At 32.7% G+C, this 25,898-nt stretch overlaps 2 protein-coding genes across 2 annotated transcripts; one reads left to right on the plus strand and one right to left on the minus strand.

The window, feature by feature from the left end:
- Positions 1-14,663: 14,663 nt before the first annotated feature.
- Positions 14,664-16,040, minus strand: LOC114751139 (1-aminocyclopropane-1-carboxylate oxidase 1-like). Its single transcript, XM_028939798.1, has 4 exons — positions 15,936-16,040; positions 15,620-15,846; positions 15,184-15,517; positions 14,664-14,951 (listed from the first exon to the last, which is right to left on the minus strand). The coding sequence occupies exons 1-4, from the start codon at positions 16,038-16,040 to the stop codon at positions 14,664-14,666; spliced, it is 954 nt and encodes a 317-aa protein (XP_028795631.1).
- Positions 16,041-22,480: 6,440 nt separating this feature from the next.
- On the plus strand, positions 22,481-24,419 carry LOC114751138 (1-aminocyclopropane-1-carboxylate oxidase-like). Its single transcript, XM_028939797.1, has 4 exons — positions 22,481-22,605; positions 23,014-23,240; positions 23,348-23,681; positions 24,071-24,419. Exons 1-4 carry the CDS (start codon positions 22,501-22,503, stop codon positions 24,347-24,349), a joined length of 945 nt encoding a protein of 314 aa, XP_028795630.1. The 5' UTR covers positions 22,481-22,500; the 3' UTR covers positions 24,350-24,419.
- The last annotated feature ends 1,479 nt before the right edge of the window (positions 24,420-25,898 follow it).

The raw sequence follows: 25,898 nt of genomic DNA on the forward strand, positions 1-25,898 counted from the left end.
TTAAAACCAATTTAAAATAATAAATGTTCAAGGCATATATTTGTTTTTTCTAATATACCCTTATTAATGAAGAGAATAAGTAAAAGAGGCATTAAATGAATTAAAGAGGAAAGAGAATATATAGGGGTAAAATTGAAAAAAACTCATTAAATGCTTGGACAAAAGTGAATATTATCTTATAAAAAAAAATCAACTCCTTTAAAAAAAATTTTAGCTTATATTTTGAATCGGAGGTAGTACAATGTTTCTTCATTTTTTTCCTTTTCCGTTCATTCTTTAAAATCCCTACCTATCCGAATTTGCATAATTAATTAATATATGTATGTATGAATGTATTTTCGATGGAGGTAATTAGTGTATAATACTACCACCGGTCATAATTATAAAACCTCGTTTGTAAACTATAAACAAGGTTTTATAATTAGTCTACAAATGAGGTCTTATAATTAGGATAGGAGGTATTAATATACTACCTCTCATCCTTAATACAAGAGCTAGTTTGACATTCAATTTGATCTTAAATAAAAAATTCCAATCCGTTTTGTCTCTTATAGTTATTTATTTTTTTAAATAGTCTTTGTAATAATTGTACATATTAAAGATTTCATCAAATGGTAGTTCTAACTAACACACAAAATTAATAAGAGTATTTTATGGAAGACAACACCTATTTATTACAAATAACTAACTTAAGAAATTTTTTTAATCTACTCAAAATTAGTCAACTAACTCTTATATTAAGGATTAGGCTAACACCTACTAACCAACTTTTTTGTTTATTATTTTAAAGGGAGAATTACTATGAAGTCCCAAGAAAAGAAGATAATTATTAAAAAGTTCAAATGATAAGTGAGCAGTTGTCATTTTCTATACTATAACTTGTAATGACATGTTACTCTATTATTATTGAGATTTTTTAATAATCATATTCTTTCGTAAACTTCACAACAATTCTCCATGCTTTAAATTACAAACATATTGTCTCATCTAATTAAATTTTATTCTTTACAGAGAGAATTATGATGAGTTCTCCAAAAGAGAAATGTAATCACTAAAGAGTCTCAACGGCAAATAAACAGCATAAACCTATTATCATTTCCTGCATTGAAATTTACTATTGCGTGCTGCTAAGTTATTATAAGACTTTTTAGTTTTTACATTCCTTCCTTAAGACATTAAGCTGATTCTCCATTCTATTTTCGTGTATTGTAAGTGATGCACGGACGCAAAATGCCACCATATGTGTAGAGTGGAAAATAGATCCTGAAATAACACAAGAAGATGCCCGGGTATGGGTTCCTATCTTATAATTTCAAGAACATATAACAACGATGGCTGCTCAAAGATCATTTCTAAGTTAGCCTTAATATCTATTAACATCCCAAGCCTACAATTAGCAAGAAAAGTCCTTGAAAAAACCATATCGATCTCTCAAAAACCAATTATTAGAGGCTGGGGATCCCAAGGCTCTATAATGTTCCTCTTTAAAGGTAGTCCTCCCGATATGGGACTCATGACACCCATCAATCCAATTAGTCTAATTTCAACACTTGGAGTTAGGGTTTCATGAGGGGAGAAAAATCATAATTTCAAGGTTTCAACGGTTTAAATCCAATTTAGCTTCATAACCCAACGCCAATCCACTCCTTCAAACCTCTAATAAACACCCCCACAAAAGCAATTCAAGTCTAGTAGCATGAAAGATTCTTCATAGGTTGTGGGTTCTATTTTCCTTGTAATTTCAGACTATTGGTGTTTGCCCCTCTAATTCAAAACGAAAAGCAAAAAAATAATGACACAAGGGTTCATGATACATTCCTTATGCTCGATAAAATCCCACAATAGGCTTAACATTTCCCCAACCCCTACTTAAGTCCTACAAAATTCATGCCATTGTTAAATCAAAACCAGTCCAACACATTCCACTATACCATTTTCTTCCCTTTTTTCTCATAGCCACTGTGAAATCCAGATTTTATTTTCTAAAACTTAGAGAGTTAATGTGGGACTGTAGGGAGTAGTTTGAGAAGGATAGTGGATTTGAAGGTGCGAAACATCACAAATCAACTACCTTAACAAAGCTTAAGTTTGGAAATTATCAGAATTATTTGCCACCTAGCACTCACCACAAGCGTTTCCGTCGTAACAAGTAGTAAAGTGATTAATCTGTATACCCATATATCTATATTTAATTTCAGAGAACACTTGTGCGTTTGTTCTCTACGTTAGCATAATATTGATTCAACTAGGAGCAAAGAAAAGAGGGGTTAGTTTTGTTTATGAAATACATTGGGAGATTCATAATAATCTTGTGAATCATATTTTTCACATCCTGCGTAATCCAAATCATCTTTTGGATGGCGTGAATGATGAAAAGCAATGGATTTGAATCATAATGGTAAAAATCTTTTTAAGGTTACACAGAATCAAATTAAATCCTACCAACAACCACGTGTTTGGCCTCCTTTTTGAAAAATAGAACATTTATAAGCAAAATGCATGAACTTAATCCATTTTACTTTTTTTCCAAAGGAACAAATGCTGGGAATGAGACTACTCTTCTGGTCCTATGCGTTTCTTGTGAATCATATGTCTCCCAATAGGCTAATCTTTTGGACCGAAGGGAATAAAGAAACCTAATTTTGGGTATATTAATTCGGTTTTCTAATGCAAAATTTGAACCGACGGGATTGAAAATATAGAAATTGCATGTGGTAAGTGTTATGAGTCTCACATTAGGGACTCTCACAAGTATTGTGCGGTTTATAAATTCAAAGGGTTCTCTCTTCTAATAATCTAATCTTTTGGGATTGGACTCTGCCCTTAAGCTTATATTCATTACATTGGTGCTTTTATTGAGAGTCAATCGACCGGAAAGGGCTACCTACGAAGGATTCTGACTAGTTAGAAGACCGAGTGCAGTGCTGTAGAGTAAAATCGCCAGGTAATAGTGTCAATCTTTTGGGGTTCTGACTGGTAAAAAGTCCGAGTGAAGTGTCATGGAGTGGAGCCGTCAAAGACATTGGTTTCAAGGGGTATGCTCTATTATGAGTCTCACATTAGTTAATTTCACAAGTGTTGTTAGGTTTATAAATTCAAGAGGTTCTCTCTCCTAATGGGTTAGTCCTTTGGGATGAGCTGTTCCTTTGAGCTTATACTCATCACGGTAAGCAACAACTACAATGTGTGTCATATTGTTTTAGCCAGTAAGTCATCATCAAAAGAAAGATTTTCATGCAAGTATTCATTAAAGTGATTGCGATTTTTCTTCCAAAAAATAGTCTAGTAAATATTGGATTTAACCGGTCCAAAATTATCAGAAAAAAATTGGAAACACTGAGTAATTGGAAACCAGATTGAACTGGCTATATTTTTGAACATTTTTTTAAAAATTTTTCGTGTTTCTAAGCTATATTTTATGCATATCATGCATTATAAGCATTAAAAAAAAATTAAAACTACGAGGTAAATGTGCAAATATATTTATATTCATCATAAAACTCTGAACTTTAAAATAGGTCCATACATTATTCAAATGTTACATGTCCAAATTATATCCTTTTTATTTGTTAATGTATAAAATATTTTGATTTTCTTAAATTATATTTTTTAAAACCAAAAATTTATTTTTGTTTTGCTAAATTAAAGAGAAGACACCGTCACATCTTATTGGCTGTCAATTTCATATATTAATAAAATGATATTTAACAATAAAAAAGTTAACAAAAATTTAAACACGTCCTATAAATTTAATTTTCTAAAATAACATGATATAAAATGTTCCCTTTAAATCCCATAAAAAAATCCCTTTAATATATTTAACATATAAAATTAAAATATATAAAATTAGTCATGATCATGGGATGATTACTAACCCTTGAACCACTGCTTGCTCAATTCAGTGATTGGTGTGGTTTTTAAATTCTTGGTCATATATAATTATATATGCAAATATTCAAGAAGCTATGGATAGCCTTAGATTTAGCAAAACTTTTAAAATTAATGTCTGTATAAAAATATTATACAGCAATGAGAATATATAATATGATAAATAATAATAACAATTATTTTTTCTTAGCTTTTTTCTAAGTCAAGCAACAAGACAAGATTTAGCCATGCATCATTTAAAAGGGCTCTTAGAATTATAGACTGCAAGGGATCTCACTCACTAGTCAAAGATACAAATACAAATTTTATTTTGAATTTAGCTCTTCAACTGACTTTCATCAGAAATTCACTTACCGCATTTATCAGATTACACTTATTAGCCAATGTGTGTCTACAATTATATGTCTTAAAACTATAAGAACTAATCGTGTACGTTAGGAAACTTTAGGGACTTAATTAATATAAACTTCAGCGACCAGATTAATAACTGAAACAAACTTGAGAAGAAAAAATGTCAATATCTTAGTGGGATAACTTTTTCATATTTTGATGCCTTTTTATTGTTTATTCTTTTGATCAGGTGTCATTTTTTTCTTAAAAGGAATTTATTTACCATTATCATTATAAGTGTGGGGAATTAATTAACATGTCAATTAATTATGCACCTAAACATATAAAATAAAATAATTTTATTTATTCCATATTAATATTACAAATATAACAAGTTATATTATTTTATTTGAATATGTAAACAATTTTTATATCTTAAAAAAACACGCTTTTAAAATTATTTTTACTTTCAAAGAAATACCAACTCTTTCTTATATTCATATTGACATTTGATCGGAACCTGAATTATTTTTACCAACTCCCTTTTCTCGCGTGTAAGGTAAAGCTTAATCATTAAAAGCCCCTACAAATTTGCTTGCGTGTCCATGATTTCTTCTTCGACTAGACACCTCGATAGAATCAATTGATACAAATTTAGACCGCTTTAACTTTTGCCACTTTCCAAGAAATGGGACAGTAAGATCATCCAAAACAAACAAAAAACCCATCACATTAAAAACACAGTAATGTTAAAGCAGACACCAAATTATCAGTGGAAAATTCAACGACGCAAATTAATCTCTTCAACGGTCAGATTATGTAAGCGTTTAAGTCATAATTAATGTCTTTCTTTAGTGTAGCTTCCTGCTGTCTTCCTCGTCTTTGAACTGCTTTCTATAAATACCACACACTTTACTTGGAAATAAGCATAGAAACTCACAAAGATAGCTCAGAAACTAAAGAAAGTAACAGAGAGTTTTGAGTGTTTTCAAATGGCGAACTTCCCAGTAATCAACTTGGAGAAGCTTAATGGTGAAGAGAGACAGGCCACTACGGAGAAAAGTAAACTTGGGAGGAGATCATGATCTTGGAAATTTGTGTGTTTATTGGACAACTTCTTATGAGAAGACGTGATGAAATGACATGAACACGCAGTACTTTCTGACTAATTAATTGTGCAAATTAGATTTCTATTACAAGGGACATGAGATTCTTTTATATATTATGATGTTTCTTCTTCACTTTTTTCCTTCACGTTCATCCTTTAGAACTCCTGCCTATCTGAATTTGCATAATTAATTAATATATGTCCGTGTAAATGTATTTTCGGTGGGGCTAACTAATGTATAATAATGCACCTATAAACCAATTTTTTTACTATTCCAAAGAAATACTCATTTAATTCTATTTATAAGGTACTTCTAGCATATTTTACATAAACCAAGAAAAATCTTAAACTTCATTAACTTTCATTTAAAATTTAATAGCTTTATAGCTTTATTCCTGTTTAATATACGCTATACCTTATGTAAACAAAGTCAACACAATAATAAATGAGGGGTGAAATTGTACATCTATACAAAAAATTTCTTTCAGTACCTATAAATAGGACCAAAAAATTATTATGAGGTCTTAAAGAAAACAAAATTTAATTTTTTGGTCCTTTTAATTTTAATTCACTTATAAGTTAATCTTTCAATTATAGACAGAGTCACATCCACTTCTTCCCTCTCTCCTGGAGTCTTTTTTTCCTCATTAAAAAATAAACTTTCCAGAGACAAACATGCAAATGTATAGCATCTAAATTCATCTGGAATGGTGAGGAGGAAGGAGAAGACGATGAGCTGAATTTTTTCCCCCTTAAAATATTAATTAAATACATATGAGCTAAGTTGGATGACATGTGTGAAATTTTTAATGGTATTAAATAATTTTTTTTCCATGTAGGACAATTATTTAAGGATTAAAAATAAATTATGTATGATCAAAATTAAATTAGTAAATGTGAAAAGATTAAAGACTGGGTTACAAGCGAAGTAAAAGTTCATAGATTGAGTTACACTAAATTATAGTTGAGGATTGAGTTATAAGTGGGTTAAAATTTGAAGGACCAAAAGATTAATTTTTTCATAAAATAATTATAAAAAAATCTTAATAATAAGAGAGCAGTTAATATATATATATATAAATATAATTCCTTTGCAATTTATATCATATATGAAGAAACTAATTGCGCTTAATTACTAATATCATTTTTGCTTTTCATTAAAAAAAAAATGTGGATGTCAATGTATCTGTCTGAAAAAATTTGAAGTATGAATGTTTTCCCAGTCATTTATATTTTGAAACCTGAAATTATTATTATTTTTTCTTTATGGGATAATTTTAAACAAAAGCTATTCAGAAAACACGTATACTTGCCCAAACGCAAACATAGAAGGCGATAAATGTAAACAATTAAAATTGCATTCTTGATCTTTTTTAACAACAAAAGTTGCATTGTCTTCACTACAAAAAAACAGACTTTAGGCGACGACTTTCAGCGGTGACAAAAAAAGTCGCCGCTGAAAGTTCGCTGCTGAAACTAAGACTTTCAACGGCCACTTTTTTAGTCGCCGCTGAAAGTGTAATATAATAATAAATATTTTATTTTATAATATGAATAAACAAATTCAATCTGGCTTAGCGGCAAGAAGATTGGACACGAAAGGAGGCAGTCACGAGTTCGAACCTTGAAGAAAACACATTTAAAGTGAAAATATTTGGACGATGATGTGGTGAGGAGGAGTGATGTGGCAATGATGTGGAGGTGGCTAGTGATGATGTGGCGGTCGGCGGTGATGATGTGGTCATCGATGACGATGACGTGGCGGCCGACGGTGATGACGTGGCACCTGCGACGATGACGTGGCGTTGGTAAAACCAATTTTTCTTAAGCATTACTTTCAGCGGCGACAAATTTATTCGCCACTGAAAGTTTTCAGCCACGGCTGCTACGGCAAAGTCGCCGCTGAAAACTTTCAACGGCGACTTTTATACTTTCAACAGTGACTTTTGTCGCTGCTAAAAGTCAATTTTTTTGTAGTGCTTGCCAAATTCCGGGTCCACCTAGGTAAATCACAATTTGAATTTCAAATAAATAAATTGAAAAACCTACCAAAAACAGTAAACTATGTTTTTGTCCAAAAAAAGTGTAAACTATGATGTTTCATAAAATCCGTAGCAAGAAAATTTGTGACAACCGCATTAAAATCAGCAGCCGTGCGCCAGCAAAATCCGTCATAAATTCAATTTGCGACAGATTTTCCCGTTGCAATTTTTTTTTAAAAAAAATGAATTACTAGTTGTTGCTAGTTAATGAACTAAATGTATAAAGAATAGCCAAATTTAGGGTCCGTTTCCCTCAATTCCATTGCGCCTAGCAATGTAACGCAATGCAATGAAAATGTAATGTAATATTAATGACAAGGATACTGCTTGGTATGCTTTTTAAGAGGGGTGCAATTAGTTATTAATAACAAGAAAATTCAAAGAAGACTTAGAAAGAATCTCCGGCAGCAGCTCCATGGAAAAGGGTAGGGGTTCAAAGAACCACCCCTAAAGGACCCATCCCTTGTTGGCAAGAACACAACTAGATTGCTTGAAGAAGAATCTCCATGAGAAGACCTTATAGAAGCAGAAACACCCACAACCACCAGCAAAAAGGATGAAAAAGGAGAGAAGAGCTCCTTACCAACGTGTATCCTTTGAATTCGTTGCCACCAATAACCGACAATGATCTTCTGAAAGATGTAGCAATAAAGGAGTAGGATCATTATCATCTGAGCCCAAACCCCCAGAAACACGAATCAAAGCCACCATGAGAGATCTCATGCCATTGGAGGCCCCAGGCCTGGTTAATACCACGTAAACCAAAGATATAGCCATAAAAAATCCAAGGAGATGCAAAGAAAGACAAACAACAACACAAAGATGGACATGTCCTCCCCCAGTCAGAGCCGGGGAGGGAGATCCCTTGAAAACTGCTTGCCCAACTGACGAGAGGAGCTCCCACCACCTCTGAAGAGTCAAAAGAGGGAAAGAGAGAAAGGAGTACCCTGGTAAAGTTCCTCTCTCTTCGCTAAGACAATATGCATCTTTGTACTTCATCATTATCAAATTCAAAGTTGTCTCTTTATGGATTTTTTCATGTGTTATTCCTTCTTGCTATTTTGCTCCTTTTTTGTTTCCCAGGTTTACCTATTCTCTCATTTCTGCAACTTGATAGGCTTTTTGTATCATTCATATGAAGTTTGGATAGTGACATGCTATCAGCTTTGTTGCTCCGCCAAAAGGGGGGGAAAGAATTTATCGACTTCTGATGAAATCCTTTGAAATTAGATGCGTTGGGAAAATGCTTATAAACCTCCCTGTGAAGCTTCTGCGTAGTAGGGCTTTTGATGATGATTCACAATTTATTATTTTGAGGGTAAAATATTGTCTTTTTACCTAGTTTAGTAAGGACAAAGTAGACATTTCTTAAAGGTTGCATTCCTGCATAGGGTATTCATTAGAGATCTCCTGTGAATAGACAATACCAAAAAATATGCAATCTTTATTACTAACTTTTTTCACTATCATTAAGTCCAACCAAACAAACTATTTATGATAATACATTGAGGATTACTATCGCACCCCTGCGACCAACCATAACAGACCCTTAAATTTCAAATCATCATGATATTCTTTGTTTGACCCACAAGTCAAATCAAATTCATAATAGAGATGGCAAATTTGAAACTTCTCATATTGAGCGAAGACTCACTGAACCAAGCATTTAATAGCAGATGAGCTGAAATACATACCCAAAAAACAAACGAACAAAAAAGCCGAGAAAGATTTGATCTAATTGAGAGAGTGGGGAGCCGAACAAATAAGATGTGGACTTACTTAAAGATCATCCACTCAACGAAGGCAACTTGGGAAAAGAGTAGTCAACTTGAAGAATGGTAAAAGAAAAATTAACCGTACAAAATGAAAATGCAACACCTCACTTTTATATACTAATAGGATCATTTTAACGTCTGTGAATCACTAACGCCAGGTTTCCGTCCTGGGAAAAGACAGGGAATTTTTTTTTTCCTTAACATTGGAATCCGTTGATCAAATGTTTCAAACCTTCAGTTAACAGATTAGTGATCCAATGTCAACCCTGCTTTCAACTCAATCTATTATCACCTAAAATAATTTCATACTATACAATCTTATAATATTATATTAAAAATAAAGCAACGCTCACCTCCTTCTTCAAAAGGATACAAAATAATATTTCCATAAAGCAAGTAAAGTTACTTGCCCGAATATTTTACTATACAATTTACAGAATTATAACAGGTATCTCTGCTCTTCAATCAGCCCACCTTCTTCTTAAATAACCTCCTTGTCCTTCTAGCTACTAGCCTTCACTGTTCATCATAAATTGGGGGGTGAGATTCCGAAGAATCTCCGTAGTAGTAATTTCCATCAAACAAATGTGCAGATCACATAAAACATGCAAAACAAGCCATATGGAACAAAACCTTGCAAGCTAATGCAATTAAGCATTTATGCGCAATAACAGATAGACAAGCTGAATAAATAATGCGCAAATAATAGGCAATCACTGCCGCGCATATAATTGGCAATCACTGCCCCATGTCTATCAGCTACACGTGATCACGGCTAAATAATCCATGCAAGGAATTAAGGATTACATGTTCTCGTACTTTTTGAATAGCAATATGGCACAAACAGACATGCAGCAATCATACACAAGTGTAAGGGAAGAAAGAACTACTACCTGGTCCGCATCCCTCCAAATCAAACCTTACCGTTCTCCTTTCTTTCTACTTCTTGGTGGGCTTGAGCAGATATAAAAACCTATCATATTAGTAAGGGTAGATCAGTACTTGATCCAACTGTATCTCATAAATTAAATAACTCTTTAAATCCCAAATCTTCTTTAGTCTCTACCGTTACGTAGCAGTTGATCATCCTGGATTGTTTTTCTTATTCAACTATTCTTTTGGGAAGGCTTCCTTTCTTATCTCAACCCATATAGTTACTTTGCTTAGTAACTGGTCATCTTGGTCACAAATACTATTTCTATTTATTATATTTTAAGGACAATGCTCACCACTCAACTAATTCACACAAGAAATCAAAACATGAGTTCACTCACACTCTTCCAAGATCCTCGTTCATTTTGGCCTCTTCAACCTTTAACTAACTCAAAATTTCAGGTTTAACTTTAAGCTTTTATACTCCAAATTATTCATACCTTGCTTCCACTAATCTTGAACACTTAATGCACCCTTGAACTTTTAACTATTTCCCTTTCCATAAAATCTCACGGACTCCTCTCTCAAATTCACCATTTCAAGTTCAACATCCCCAATCAATTTCATGCCATCCTATAGCTAAATTTTACACACAACCGCATGCATAAAATATATGAATTTCATTCATCAATTTCCAAATCCTTCCAATCGCACATTCTCCAGCTCTAATTCCTCCCAATAATGTGTCATTAGGATTGCAACCCACTCCAACCCTCAACTGACTAAACATATACCTAAACCTAACTAAGTGATTGGTTACAGTGATATATATATTCTACGCAGGTTCCCTTGCTTATAGACAGTCCCCTTCATGTTTAAAGTCTGATTCTCACAGCATTTCCACATCAACTCTATATATAAATATATATACACACACTTTTTTTTTTTTTATACTTCCTTTCCCTAGCAATTACCATTAACAAGTCCGTTATTAATCTTTCTATTTTACCTTTTCAAAACTCAACAGTAAGTTTTAGTTAATACTTTCCCCCCGTTCCATTCACCCACAGCTTATTTACATAGATATGTGCATCGTACACTTTTCCTTCACGTACACAAACTCAACACTTCAATAGCACAACACTTTATTTTTCATTTTGCATAAACAGAACTACAACTCCATTCTTTAACGGCCTCAAATCAATTTCATATTATCCTATCTTCTTTAACTTTCAATAAACATATTTATATACACCCATTATGAGATTCACTTATCTCATCCCCTCTCTAAAATTTCATACCTCTCATAACGACAAATCTGGAAATTTTTCCAGATTCGAAATACATTCTTCAACCAGCTTCGATGATCGCAAATGGAAAAAGTAAGCACCATCCAAGATTATCTATTTACATGTATATATCCTCCTCCTAAAACCTGTGAATCCAACACCCAAACTAGACGCCACTTTCCTGAACCTTTGACCCCTGTTTCGATCAACACAAAATAGAGCAAAGGAATCCACATGCAGACCATTAGACATACTCCATAATCATCAACCCATTCTTATCTCAAACCAGCGACCATAACCTCTGTTCGGTAAACCCAAAAACAGAGCAACAACCATACATGCAAGCCCATAATTTACTTACACGAGCTTTAATCTACCTATAGCTAGCTACCTTGTTCTTAGGTTGATCATTAATTTCTTCACTTCCCATCAATTTTCAGCAATCCAAAACTTCCAAAACCTTTCACAAATGACAAAACAAAGGATAGAAGGAGGGTTAGGAAACTCACCAATGCCGGAAACCAAGATTGCATGCAACAAAACTCCTTCGATCACCAAGATTCAGCACAGCCTCTTCTCCCGTGTTCTCCCTCTCTCGCTCGCGCTCTCACTCTGATTTTCTATACAGAATGAAGAAAGGAAGAAGCTGCCGCCAGGTTAATGAAATGGGGAGAGCAGAAATGACCATTACACCCTTCAACAAACTTTTGTTTTCACTTTCATCCTTTCTATGTTTTTCTGAACTTAGAGAATAAACACAGAAATTATTCCACCATGTTTTATATGGATTTTCCTTATCCATTAGCTTCTTTGACCCATGAAATAATGTCCATAAAAAGTTCGGGTCAAAAATAATCTCCTACCTATTTTTCTTGAATTGTGGAAGAAAATAGCCCTTAAATCCAGAAATTAATCCTTAACCCATTTTAAGGATTTTATGCCTCAAATAAATTCTCTACATCATAAGATAATTTCCCTAAAATTTTCTAGTTAATTAGAAACCTCTAAGTATTTTTTTCCATAATTTTCAGAGAAAATAAACCATTTTTCTCTTAAAATTATCTATTAAAATTATTTAAGCCATTTTTGGGGAAATACCTTTTCCAAAATGTCTCTAAACCCTAAAAATCATTATTCCATAATTTTCCCCCTTTATTTGGCAAATAAATAATTTTAATAAATTTTCTCTTTTCTACTCATCCTAAATCATAAAATTCGGGGTGTTACAGAAAACGTAATGAACATGAATAAATATCAAGAGAATCGAATTGAGTAGTTTTTTTATTTTTGGGGTTTTGGCCAAAGTTTTCTGAACAATTTCTGACATTATTTTCTTTATTAGAACCAAACGAATTTGTTCAATCTATTTCCCTCACCACTCTTTTCCTGTTCTTTCGTTTTCGTCAAGTCCTCGAGTTTTTCATTCGGGCTTTTATGAAATGTATTTCTGCTTATAAACCATCAAACCAGTATATGTATATTGTGAGCTTTAACAACTGCCTCAAACCTACTTATGGTTTGTAGTTCTAGCACCTAGAGGTGTTCAAGGTCGACCCGTCCTGATCGGCCCGTTCCGGTCCCGGTCTTATTGGGACGGGACGGATCTATCCCGAAATTTTTCGGGACGGGACAAACCGAGACGGGACCAAAAAGGGACGGGACACGGGGCGGGGGTCGTCCCGTCCTGGTCCCGTCCCGATTCCTTTTTTTTTTAATTTTTTATCCTATTTATACAATATCATTTTTTTCATATTTTTTTAAGATTTGAGACTATTGTATGGAACTATGGATATATTTATTTAGAGTTTTTATATTTGTTAATGATTTGAGATTATTGATGATTAGAATTTTTAACAAGTTTTTATTATGTTAAAAGCTTTTGTTTAGAGTTTTTAATGACTATTATATGTAATATTTTGAACTTTTGTTTAAGAGTGCCCAAACAAATAAAAAAGAAAATAAAAATATGTTTTTATAAGATTTAAACTCAAAAAAATTTTAAAAAAATTAAAAAAATATATTTTCGGGACATCCCAGTCCCGTCCCGGATCCGTCCCGTCCCAACCGGGGTGAGCCGGGACACGGGACAAAAAATCTGTCCCGTTACTGTTCATTGAGACGAAATCGGGACGGGCCTGTCTCGGTCCTGATCCCGATCCGTCCCCTGAACAGCCCTACTAGCACCTCTTCAGACACTAGGAAAATTTGCAGGGGAAACTATTCTTGAGGCATATATGGTTTCCTTCCATTTTTAATTTAGTAGCTGTGTGTTTTTACTCCTTATTTAATATTTTAATCTTACTCTTTCAACGCCATTAATCTCTATGACTTTACTCTATTAACATTATTAGACCATATGCAAAAATTAATTGTGTTAAGAAAGTAAAAGTGGATAATTTAATATGAAAAGAAAAGCTAACAGGAATCAAATTAAAAATTGAAGAAAATTATAGGTATCTTAAAAGTGGTTTTCCTTTTGCAGAACTTGGGAAGATTTCATGAAGAATGTGGAAGCAAAATAACGCCTTTTTGGTTTGATAAATGATCCCAAATTTTATTATGGGCCCATAGAAAATATGGGTTGGGAAAGGAATGGGTCCAGAAACTATAGAGGCCCAAGTCGTTGAAAAATTTGAGACTTGTGGCTTATATGGGCTACTAATGTATGTGCTTGTTTCATGAATTTCAATAAAGGGCTACAGTTAGTTTCATTTATGTGCTTGATCTCCAGTATTTCCATTCTTTATTCGCTGTATTAGTGAGGGTGATCATTACATCAAGACTCCCAATCCCCATGGCTATGAAGATGTCATTTGCAAGAGAGATCATCAAGTGATGAAAACTTTTCCCATCAAGTTTGCCCACATTTTGGATCAATAAAATTACGTGAAAAATAGCACTCTCTCTCCTTCGTTTGGAACAAAATGTTATGAAAGTGACCAACCTCCAAAAAACTTAAAAACATTCCTTTAGAAAGCTGCTTGGAACACGGGTTGCAAGTCAACATGGTCAAATATGATGAGTTTGCAGATGAACCGAATCTTAATTAATTCCTCAAAATCTCATTCGATGTAGGGAAAACATGTTTATATTTTAGAAGCATAACTTCAAATTTTTATTAGATTATTATATTCATTAGACGAGCTCTTAATTTGACCAACCAAAAAAGAAGAGATTGCAATTTCTATTGATTGAGTTTATCACTGACACAAGTGCAAGCAATCAAAAATCAACACCCACAATAGCAAGAATGTGTGTAATTAAAAGGTCTAGGTTCTAAGCTTTTTCTTTTATTCTTGTGTATATTATTCCTTAATTATTTTCCCATTCCCAAATCACTAAATAGTGATTTCCCTCCTTAAGCTGTTGCGGTGGTACTGGAACTCATAGCTTTCATGGCATCAAATCTTGGCTCTTTTGCTTGAAACTTGAGAGCAGCATAAAGCTTCATGTAATCTTCAAACACAAATTTTGGATAAATAATCTGCCCGTTGGTCTCTTCTTCCTTTCCTTCCATCAATGACGGTGCCGGAAATATAACGGCATCACTTCCTGGATTGTAGAATGAAGCAACAGACATCCTAGTACCATCAGTTTGTGCAATCACACGATGCTCCACACTCTTGTACTTCCCATTTGTGATTACCTGTTCAAGAAAAATCGAAAGTACCATCAAGGATCAAAGTTAGTTACTGCATTGCACAAATCTGATGCAACCAACTTTATAGTTAAAATGCATATGATTAAAAAGAGTATTCTAGAGAAATCAATATATGTCTATTATAAATAACTAATCTAACCAATTTTCTTAATATCCAAAAATTTGTTATATATCTACCTCTTATACCAAAGATTAGAGGGAATGTATGATTTATTACCTCTATTTGGTCTCCAAGATTGATGACGATGGAGTGACGCTTGGGAGGCACATTAATCCACTGGCCATCCTTGAGAAGTTGGAGGCCACTAACCTTATCATCCTGGAAGAGAAGGATGATGCCGCCGGCATCGGTATGGGCACGAAGACCTTTCACGAGATTAGGGTCAGGGCAAGGAGGGTAGTTGGCAACTTTTGTGCCAAAATTTGGTCCTCTTGATCCACGGAAAGCATTCTTGAGATAACCCTTCTCTAGTCCAAGATTCTCACAAAACAAGTCTAGCAGCTCCTCTGCAAGTTTCTGTATCTCTTCTGCAAATTCCTTCATCACCTTCCTGCATTTAATTTGAATTTATATAGTTCAGACAATGTACATACGCATGTGCATATAGTAATATGTATATAACACGTTTGTTTTGTTTAGTTTGATTTTTGACCTGTATTCTTCAGTAAGATCGGGGATTTCAGATAAATTTGAGTCAGGCAAGTGACGTAAGAAGAAGGTGCTCTCCCAATCTATGTCCTTAATTTCAGCTTCAACACCTTCTAGGGCTTTGCTTGCTACAAACTCTTTAAACCTTCTTTCCATGCATTTCCTATAATGCTCTTTATTTAACCTCTCCACTGTGTCCAGAAGTTCATGGGCTATCCCATGGTTCACCAACTACAAGAATAACAATGAGATTTATTTACTAATAGCCACCATAGTTTAAAAAATAGATAATAAAAATACATGCAAACATGTATATATACCTCAAAAAATCCCCAACTCTCGCAAGCGTCATTAATTTTTTCCATCGTAGCCTGCCTCGCCTCGCCATTAAGTTTCTCCAAGTTGATTACTGGGAAGTTTTCCATTTCAAAACACTCAAATTAAAAACTCTCTTTTTTTCTCCTTTCTAAGAGGCGTTTCTTGGTTTATATGCGAATTGGCAATCCAGTAAGTGTGTGTATATATACACACACACAGCAGTTCAGGGTCTGTGATAGACACGAAAAACATAACCATAAAGATAGAAATTAAAAAAACATGAAGCATGACTTAAATACTTAGGCCGACCATAGGAGAAGATCTTTTTACGTTGTTGAATTTTCTACTGGTAATTTCGGTTCTGATTCGATGTTCTAAGCGTGTTCACTGTAATGATTGTTGTTACTGTATGTGGGTTTGTTCGTTTCTGGTTTTGCGTTTGCTTTATTAGCACGTGATGCGTCACAATTCTTAAAAGGCGACAAAAAGTTAAACTGTAATAATTCTTCCAGGGGTCTTGTCTTGGAAAATGCTAAATTGAATATACATTGGCATGCAGATGAATTCAGAAACTCACTGTTTAACACGTTTATTTTGGATAATTATTATTTTTGAAAAATCATAATTAAGTTTCTGAAATGATAGTTAAGATTAAGTTGATCCGTTAATTAATGCACTTTTTTTTTACCATCACATTAATTAATGCTCTAATTGTTTAAATATGTAAGAATTTTATAAAATTATTTTTTTTAAAAAAAAGTAATGTTAATTAAGTTTCCGTCCTAATTAAAGTATTTTAGATGCAAAATACTCTTCTGGATAACTCGTTAGTTGTTCAATTTACATGAAGCAAAGTAAACTTGGAAGGAGATCATGATCTTGGAAATTTTTGTGTTTATTGGACAACTCCCTATGAAGAAGTGATGAAATGACGTGAACAAGCAGTGTTTTCTGACTAATTAATTGTGCAAATTAGATTTCTATCACAAGGTACATGGGATTCTTTTATATATTATGATATTTCTTCACTTTTTCCTTTTCCGTTCATTCTTTAAAACTCCTGCCTACACGAATTTGCATAATTAATATATATACGTGTGATCCTAAGAATGAATAACAACATACCTATTAACCAACTGTTTTTTAAAACTATTTTAAAGGGATTATTACTATGAAATCCTAAGAAATGAAAATAATTACCAAAATAAGTCCAAATGATAAATGGACAGATATCATTCCTTATACTATAACTTGTTATTACATGCTGTTATATTGTTATTAAAAAATTTTAGTAATTATTTTCATTCCTCAAACTTTATAATAGTCCTCCCTACTTTAAATTGCAATTCATAATGCCTCATCTAATTGTATTGTATTCCTCACAGAGAGAATTAATAGGAGCTCCAAAAAAAATTTACTACCTCCTGTTCTTAATATCAGAGCTAGATAACTAACTTGAGTATATTAAGAAAATTAGTTAAGTTAATTATTTGTAATAAATATTTGTTTTTTCTAAAATATCCTTATTAATCAAGTGTATTGGCTAGGATCTAGTTAACTAATTTGAGTATATTAAGAAAATTAGTTAAGTTAATTATTTATAATAAATATTTATTTTTTTAAAATATCTTTACTGATCAAGTGTATTAGCTAGAAGCTAGTTAACCAATTTGAGTATATTAAGAAAATTAGTTAAGTTAATTATTTGTAATAAATATTTTTTTTCCTAAAATATCTTTACTAATCAAGTGTATTGGCTAGAACTACCATTATTACAAAGACTACTTTAGAAAATAAATAAATAAATATGAGAGATAAAGTGAATTTAAGTCTTATATTTAAGACTAAAATAAAAATCAAACAAGTTTTTATATTAAAAACCAGAAATAGTCATTATTACTAAAGAGTCTTGGTAAAGATGAAAATTAGGTCAAGTCAAGCTTTAGCCAAATAGGCTTGAGCATGTATCGGAGTTTAAAGCTTGAGCCTACAAACAAACCTTTTTTTTTGGCCTAGACCTAAGCTATTGAAAGTTTTTTTTTTTTTAATGGCTTAGACCTAAGCGGTCGAAAGGCTGCCTAGCAGGTTTAGAACTTTTTTAAAGGCCTACTTACAATATAGGGTTTAAAAAAAAAACCAAAAAAGCTCATGTTTCAAGTTTAAAGGCCATAGTAGGCTACACAGACATAGGATGCTCAAAGACCATTTCTATTTCCAAGTTAGCCTTAACGTCCATCTATCTATCTATCAACATCCGCAAGCCCGCTAGCAAGCACAATCCGGAAAAACGGTATCTCAAAAGTTAACCGTCGCCGTCCTTCAACCCAATACCGTATAAGGTTCCTTTTTCAAGGTTCCTCTCGATGTGTGACTCCTGCCACCCATCAGTCTAATTTCAGCACTTAACCTAGGGTTTCATGAAGGGGAAAAGAAAAAATCAAAATTTCAAGGTTTCAACGGTTTAAATTCAATTTAATTACTTTCATAATCCAACGTCAATCCACTCCTTTAGACCTCCAATAACAACCCCCCCCCCCAAAAAAAGAAGGTAATACAAGTCGGACACAAACAACCCAATTCGAATTCAGATCGGTTGAAATGAGTGGAAATTGATCTTTTCAAATCACAACGATCTATCCCAAAATTAATGCCTCCGGAACGAAACGCTATTGCTGCTCCCAACTCTCCCAATGTTCTCCCTCTATTTCTATTTCATTTTGGCCATTATATTTTATAATGCCTTTTGCGATTTCATATGTATAAGCTTGTGTTAATTTCCATTATTTTTTTCTTTTTTCCTTTTAGCTTTTCTTCCTTCCTATTTCTTCTTCGAAAACCTTCAAAATCCCCTTTAAAACATAAATAAACTCATCATTAACCCTTTTTTATTATCATTTGATTACCAATTGATTAATCTCCTTTACATTATTATGGTCATCTGTGACCGCCACATAATTCCTTTACTTAATAGACAGAGAATTTATTAATCATTATGAGTCAGTTCATGCCCCATTATTATGATGTCTCTTTCTGCCGGATCCCGTGAAGGTACACCTTTCTTCGCACGTATAGCAACTCCACTAATCAGGTAATGGCACAAGGCCAATGACTTTGTAGTCTAGTGTCAAGAAATTAAGATTATTTTATAAGTAGGAGATTATGGGTTTGATTCTAACTATAATTGCATACTGTTAATGCCTGCCCTTTTATTTCAAAACAGAAAAAAAAAAAAGATAATGACACAAGGGTTCATGATATATCCCTTATGCTTCATGAACTCCCACAATAGGCTCAACATTTCCACAGCCCCTATATAAGTCCTACAAAACTCACATGTCATTGTTAAATCAAAACTAGTCCAACTCATTCCACTATAACATTTTCTTAACTTTTTCTCATAGCCACTGTAACATCCAGATTTTAGTTTCTAAGACTAAACGTGGGAGGGTAGGGAGTCGTTTGGGTAGAGTAGCTAGCTAGTGTGGGTTTGAAGGTTACGAAAACATGATAAATCAACCACCTTGACAAAGCTAAGTTTGGAAATTATGAGAATTGTTTGTCGCCTCACATTCACCACGAGCGTTTGTGTCGTAACCAGTAATAAAGTGATTAACCTATATGGCTATATTTAATTTCAGAGAACGCTTACAAGTGCGTTTGTTCTCTAGGTTAGCACAACATTGGTTCAACTAAGAGCAAAGAAAAGAGAGGTTAGTTTTGTTTATGAAATACAAATCATTTGAAATTTTGATAATTTGATACTAATCTTATGAATGATATTTTTCACATCTTGTGTAATCCAAATCATCTTTTGGATGGCGTGAATGAGGGAAGGCAATGGATTTGAATCATATAATGGTAAAAATCTTTACAGAATCAAATTAAATCCTACCAAAAACCACGTGTTTGGCCTTCTTTTTGAAAAATAGAACATATATATATATAAGAAAAATGCATGAACTTAGTCCATTTTATTCTTTTCCCAAAGGAGAAAAATGGTGGGAATGAGACTGCTTTTCTGGTCCTATGTATTTCTTGTGAATCGTATGTCTTAAGGGAATAAGTAAACTTAATTTAGGACATATTCGGTTTTCTAATGCAAAATTTGAACAAAAGGGGCAGTATTAGTAAAAGAAGTAATAATAGCGTCATATTGTTTTAGCTAGTAAGTCGTCATCAAAAGAAATATTTTCATGCAAGTGCTCATTAAAATGATTGGGTTTTTTCTTTCGAAAAATAGTCCAGTAAATATTGGATTTAACCGATCTAAAATTAGCAGAAAAAGATTGGCAAAGCTGGCGAATCGGAAGCTAGTTTGAACTGACTAGAATATATATATATATATATATATATATTAGAATCGAAAGCATGAAATTTAAACTACAAGTGAAGTGTGCGAACATATGCATATTTATAATGTAACTATGAATTTTAAAATAGTTGTATGCATTATACAAATGTTAAATCTCATAATTATAAAAATGTATATTTTTGGCTCAATGAAAGAGAAGACAACCTTACATCTTATTGGCTTTCAATTTTTATATATTAATAAAGTGATATTTGACAATAAAATAGTTAAAATAATTAAAATCATCCAATAAATTTAATTTTGTAAAATAATACTATATAAAATATTCCGTTTAATGCTATATTTAACATATTAAAATTAAAAATATATTAAATTAATCATGATTGTCAGTCCGACTACCATTGAACCATGATTATTGACCCTTGGATCGCTCATCACGCTCAATTCAATGACTGCTGTAGTCTTTAAAATCTTGATCAGGTGTACTGCTTAACATAAAACTTAGTTGATTAATTTGAAAAGATTAAAAAAATTAATTAAATTAATTATTTGTAATAAATATATATTGTCTTTCATAAAATATATTTACTAATTATATATGTTTGAATCAACCATTATATAACTATTATAGAGATTATATAAGGGCAAAATAAGTAAATACTGGAAATAGTGGATTAAAACCTTATATTTAAGATCAAATTAAATATCAAACTAGTTCTTATATTAAGAATAAAAAATAGCATATATATATAAACACGCACGCGCACACGCATATAGAAGAAGCTATGACTTGCCTTAGATCTAGAAAATCTTGAAGAATATATATAATATGACAAAGGCTAAAATATTCATTTGGTCCTTGAGCTTTATGTAAGATTTTATTTTAATTCCTTAACTTTAAAAAGCATATTTTTAGTCCTTTAACCCTAAAATTATTAGCATTAAATGATGATTTTTACTAATAATTAGGATTGTTTTAAAAATTAAACTTAATATATTAGCATTTAGTAATATTTTATCAATATTTAAGAGCTCAATATCTTTTTTTTTTTGTTAATGGTTTTCGAGTTAAAGGGCTAAAAGTTTACTTTTTAAAGTTAAGGGACCAAAATAAAACTTTGTGTAAAATTAAAGGACAAAATATATTTTAACCTATAATAAATAATAAAAGAATTAATTTTTCTTAGCCTTTTTTTAAAAGTCAAGCAACATGACAAGATTTAGCCATCGTTTAAAAGGAATCTCATTTTCGGCAGTAATGGAGAAGGATATTGCTGCAAGCAAGAGATCTGACTCATTAGTCAAGGATACAAAAACAAATTTTATTTTGAATTTAGCTCTTCAACTGGCTTTGCTTTCTCACACACTTTTCATCAGAAATTCACTTTCCACGTTTATCAGATTACACTCATTACCAAATGTGTCTATAATTATATGTCTTAAACTATTGGACTAGTTGTGTGCGTCATGAAACTTTAGGGGTTTAACTGATAAATATTAAACTTCAGCGATCAAATTAATAACTGCGACGAACTTGGAGCCAAAAAAAAAAATCACTATCTTCACGGGATAAGATAACTTTTTTTATGTTTTGACATTTAATTGTTTGTTCTTTTCATCAGATGGCACCTAAAAAATATAAAATAAAATAATCTAATTTATTCAAAATTAATATTGCTAATATAATGAGTTCTATTATTTTGAATATCAAAACAATTTTTATATCATAAAAATATATGCTTTTAATTTTATTCTTACTTTCAAAGAAATACTTACTCTATTTTATATTTATATTGACATTGATCTAAACTTGCATTATTTTTACCACCTTCATTTTTCTCACGGGTAAGGTAAAGCTTGGTCATCAAACGCGCCTACAAATTTGCTTGCGTGTCCATGATTTTTTCTTCGACTAGACACCTCGAAGACTCAATTGAGACAAATTTAGACCACTTTAACTGTTGCCACCGTCCAAGAAATGGGACATTAAGATCATCCAAAACAGTAATGTTGAAGCAGACACCAAATAAGCAGTGGAAAATTCAACAACGCAAATTAATCTCTTCAACGGTCAGATTATGTAAGCGTTTAAGTCATAATTAATGATTTTCTTTAGTGTAGTTTCCTGCTGGCTTCCTCATCTTTGAACTGCTTTCTATAAATACCACACACTTTACTTGGAAATAAGCATAGAAACTCACGAAGATAGCTCAGAAACTAAAGAAGCTAACAGAGAGTTTTGAGTGTGTTTTCAAATGGCGAACTTCCCAGTAATCAACCTGCAGAAGCTTAATGGTGAAGAGAGACAGGCCACTATGGAGAAAATTAATGATGCTTGTGAGAACTGGGGATTTTTTGAGGTATATATACATTTTTGCATATTTATTTCTCGCTTCATTCCTTTTCAGAAGAAACAATATCTCTCATACCGGTATCCCTAAATGTAAGAAATAAATCCTCTATTTGAAATTTTAAAGTAGTTTTTCTGCTTTTACCTCCATTAAATATGTGCCCCTTATTATATATCTGCAATGAATTTCTACTCAAAGTATCTTTCATGTATTCTTTTCATAAAGAAGAATATAATTAGAAAAATATGTATGTATCCTACACATCTATCGTTTTTAACAAACTTTAAATAATATTTTAAACTACATGATTTTAGTAGTTATTTCTTATATAATAAGAGATGGAGGAATATTATTATTACTTTTCTGTTAATTTTGGTGGCAATTATTAAATAAAATCTGATTGTTTTTCTTTTGTAGTTGGTAAACCATGGGATAGCCCATGAACTTTTGGACACAGTGGAGAGGTTAACAAAAGAGCATTATAGGAAATGCATGGAGCAAAGATTCAAAGAACTTGTGGCAAGCAAAGCATTAAAGGGTGTTGGAGCTGAAGTTAAGAACATGGATTGGGAAAGCACATTCTTCTTGCGTCACTTGCCTGACTCAAACTTGTCTGAAATCCCAGATCTTACTAAAGAATACAGGTGAAAAATCAAACTAAATAAAACAAATTAAACCTGTTTTATGTATCACAATATACACATGCGTATGTACATATTATACTAACTATATAAATTCAAATTAAATGCAGGAATGTAATGAAGGAATTTGCAGAGGAGATACAGAAACTCGCAGAGGACCTATTAGACTTGCTTTGTGAGAATCTTGGACTAGAGAAGGGCTACCTCAAGAAGGCATTCCATGGGTCAAGAGGACCAAATTTTGGAACAAAGGTTGCCAACTACCCTGCTTGCCCTAATCCTGAACTCGTGAAAGGCCTCCGTGCCCATACCGATGCCGGTGGCATTATTCTTCTCTTCCAAGACGACAAGGTCAGTGGCCTCCAACTTCTCAAAGACGGCCAATGGATCGATGTGCCTCCAATGCGCCATTCAATCGTGGTGAATCTTGGTGACCAACTTGAGGTAAGTTAGACATAAATTAAATGCTCTCATAAAACTTGTTCCTTGGTCTCCATGGGGAAAAAATAGAGAGAAAAGAATATTCGGAGGAAAAACTACCAAACAAAGTAAACTTTCTTACTATTTTTGGAACTTTTTCTTCTTAGTATTCTGTTTTTATTTTCATATGATTTTTCCCTCGGTTCAAACCAAGCCTATATGTATAATTGATATTATGTAAATGCTCACAAACAATGCATTAGATTGTGCGGCTATATAGAGAAATCGAGATAATGCAGATGGGACCCAACTTATATTTATCTCTTTCCATAGTTACATAAACTACACTACAGTACTAGAGAATCAATGCTACGTAGTAATATAAATTTAACCCTTGACAATTTCGTCACCAGGTGATCACAAATGGGAAGTACAAGAGTGTGGAACATCGTGTGGTTGCACAAACTAATGGTACGAGGATGTCGGTAGCTTCATTCTACAATCCAGGAAGTGACGCTTTTATTCATCCAGCTCCACAATTGATTGAGGGAAAGGAAGAAGTAATGAAACAGATTTATCCAAAATTTGTGTTTGAAGATTACATGAAGCTCTATGCTGGCCTCAAGTTTCAGTCTAAGGAACCAAGATTTGATGCCATGAAAGCTGCGAACTCCGCTGCCGCAACAGCTTAAGAAGGAAATATATATAATTGATCTGGGAAGGGGAACAATATATAAGAAATTATACACACAAAAATAAAACAAAAAGGGTTATCACCATCAGGGATTTTTTTTTAAAAACTTATTCACATTCTTACTATAGTGGTTGAATTTAATTGGTTGGACTTCATTGTCAGTGAGTCATGAATTGATCAATAAAAGATAGCATTCTTTTCATATCTTTCTTTGTCCAAATGTTGGATTTCCGCTTTCTCTAATTTCAGCAGTTTCAAGAAATATTAAATTCGATTATATATGTTTCATGATAAACAATTTTTCTGTTTTGCCTATATTCATGTCGCACACCCTATATGTGTCATGATAAATCAGAGGAAACATCCAACATTGGAATAAAAGCAAAAAACAAGAAGAAATGTTCTTGCTAAAAAGAAAAAGAATAAATGTTTGGTACAAGTTGATTTATTTGATTTCAGCGAAAAAATGGTTGATTTGATTCCAATTGATTTATGGATTTGACCTTTTTTTCCATCTCTTAATAATGGTTTTCTCTTTCTTAGTAATATGTGGAGCCTGACAGATGCGTCTTCGGAACGCAAACGTCCACATGGAGGGCCCTCTTTGCAAATTGGTTCTTTCAACTGTGGCTTTGATATAACTATGTATTTAAAATATTTTATCAACTAAAGTTGTTTACCCGGTCCAAAAAAAACTAAAGTTATTTACCAGATTTACGCCAATATAAGCATATTAAAGCGAAAAAAAAAGGATATATGATCCTCTTCTAATGCGTGGGAAGTTTTGGATTAATGCGCCAACCATACTATACAAACATAAAATGAGCAAATTAATCATTCCCAACACTGCCCAGCTGCCTCAGTAATATACTCCTTCAATATTTAATATAAAACCTATTTTATAATGTAAATCAACATAGAACCTATTATGCAAACATAGTTCATGTACCATAATATCAAGAGAACAACACATGCGAACGGTTTCTTTAGTATGATAAATAGACATCTCTTCTTCTTTTCCCTTACTTAGCTTATACCTTGACCTGATACAAGGTCAGTAATTATAGAATAATGAGATTTGGGAGAATTTTAATAGCAATACTCAAACCTATGCATACTTACATACAAATGCTCAACTAACTTTAGAACATGTTTGGAGATAATCAAGTATTTTTATTTGTTTCAACTCTTTTTCATCAATATTGGTTAAATAACAATATGAAGAGTAATATTTTTGCATAGTGATTGAGGTGTGTTTGGTAGAAACCAAAACCATCGTTTTGGATGCAAAATGATGGTTTTGGGATCCTACCATCCAAACATGTAAATTTTTTGCAAAATTATTTGACTAACCCAAAACTAGAGGTGTTCATGGGATGAGACAAGACAGGACAGGGACAACCCCATCCCAGTCTTGTCAGAATGGGACGGACCTTCAGTCATGTGCTCCGTCTCGTCCCAATAATATCCCATCTAATTTTTTTAAGTTTTTTTTATTTCAAAACTAAATGAATTTGAAACATAAAATCTCAGAGTAACCATTATAT

Source organism: Neltuma alba, unplaced genomic scaffold, assembly GCF_004799145.2.
Source record: "Neltuma alba isolate B1F8T4 unplaced genomic scaffold, ASM479914v2 tig00006768_pilon, whole genome shotgun sequence".
Taxonomy (NCBI): domain Eukaryota; kingdom Viridiplantae; phylum Streptophyta; class Magnoliopsida; order Fabales; family Fabaceae; genus Neltuma; species Neltuma alba.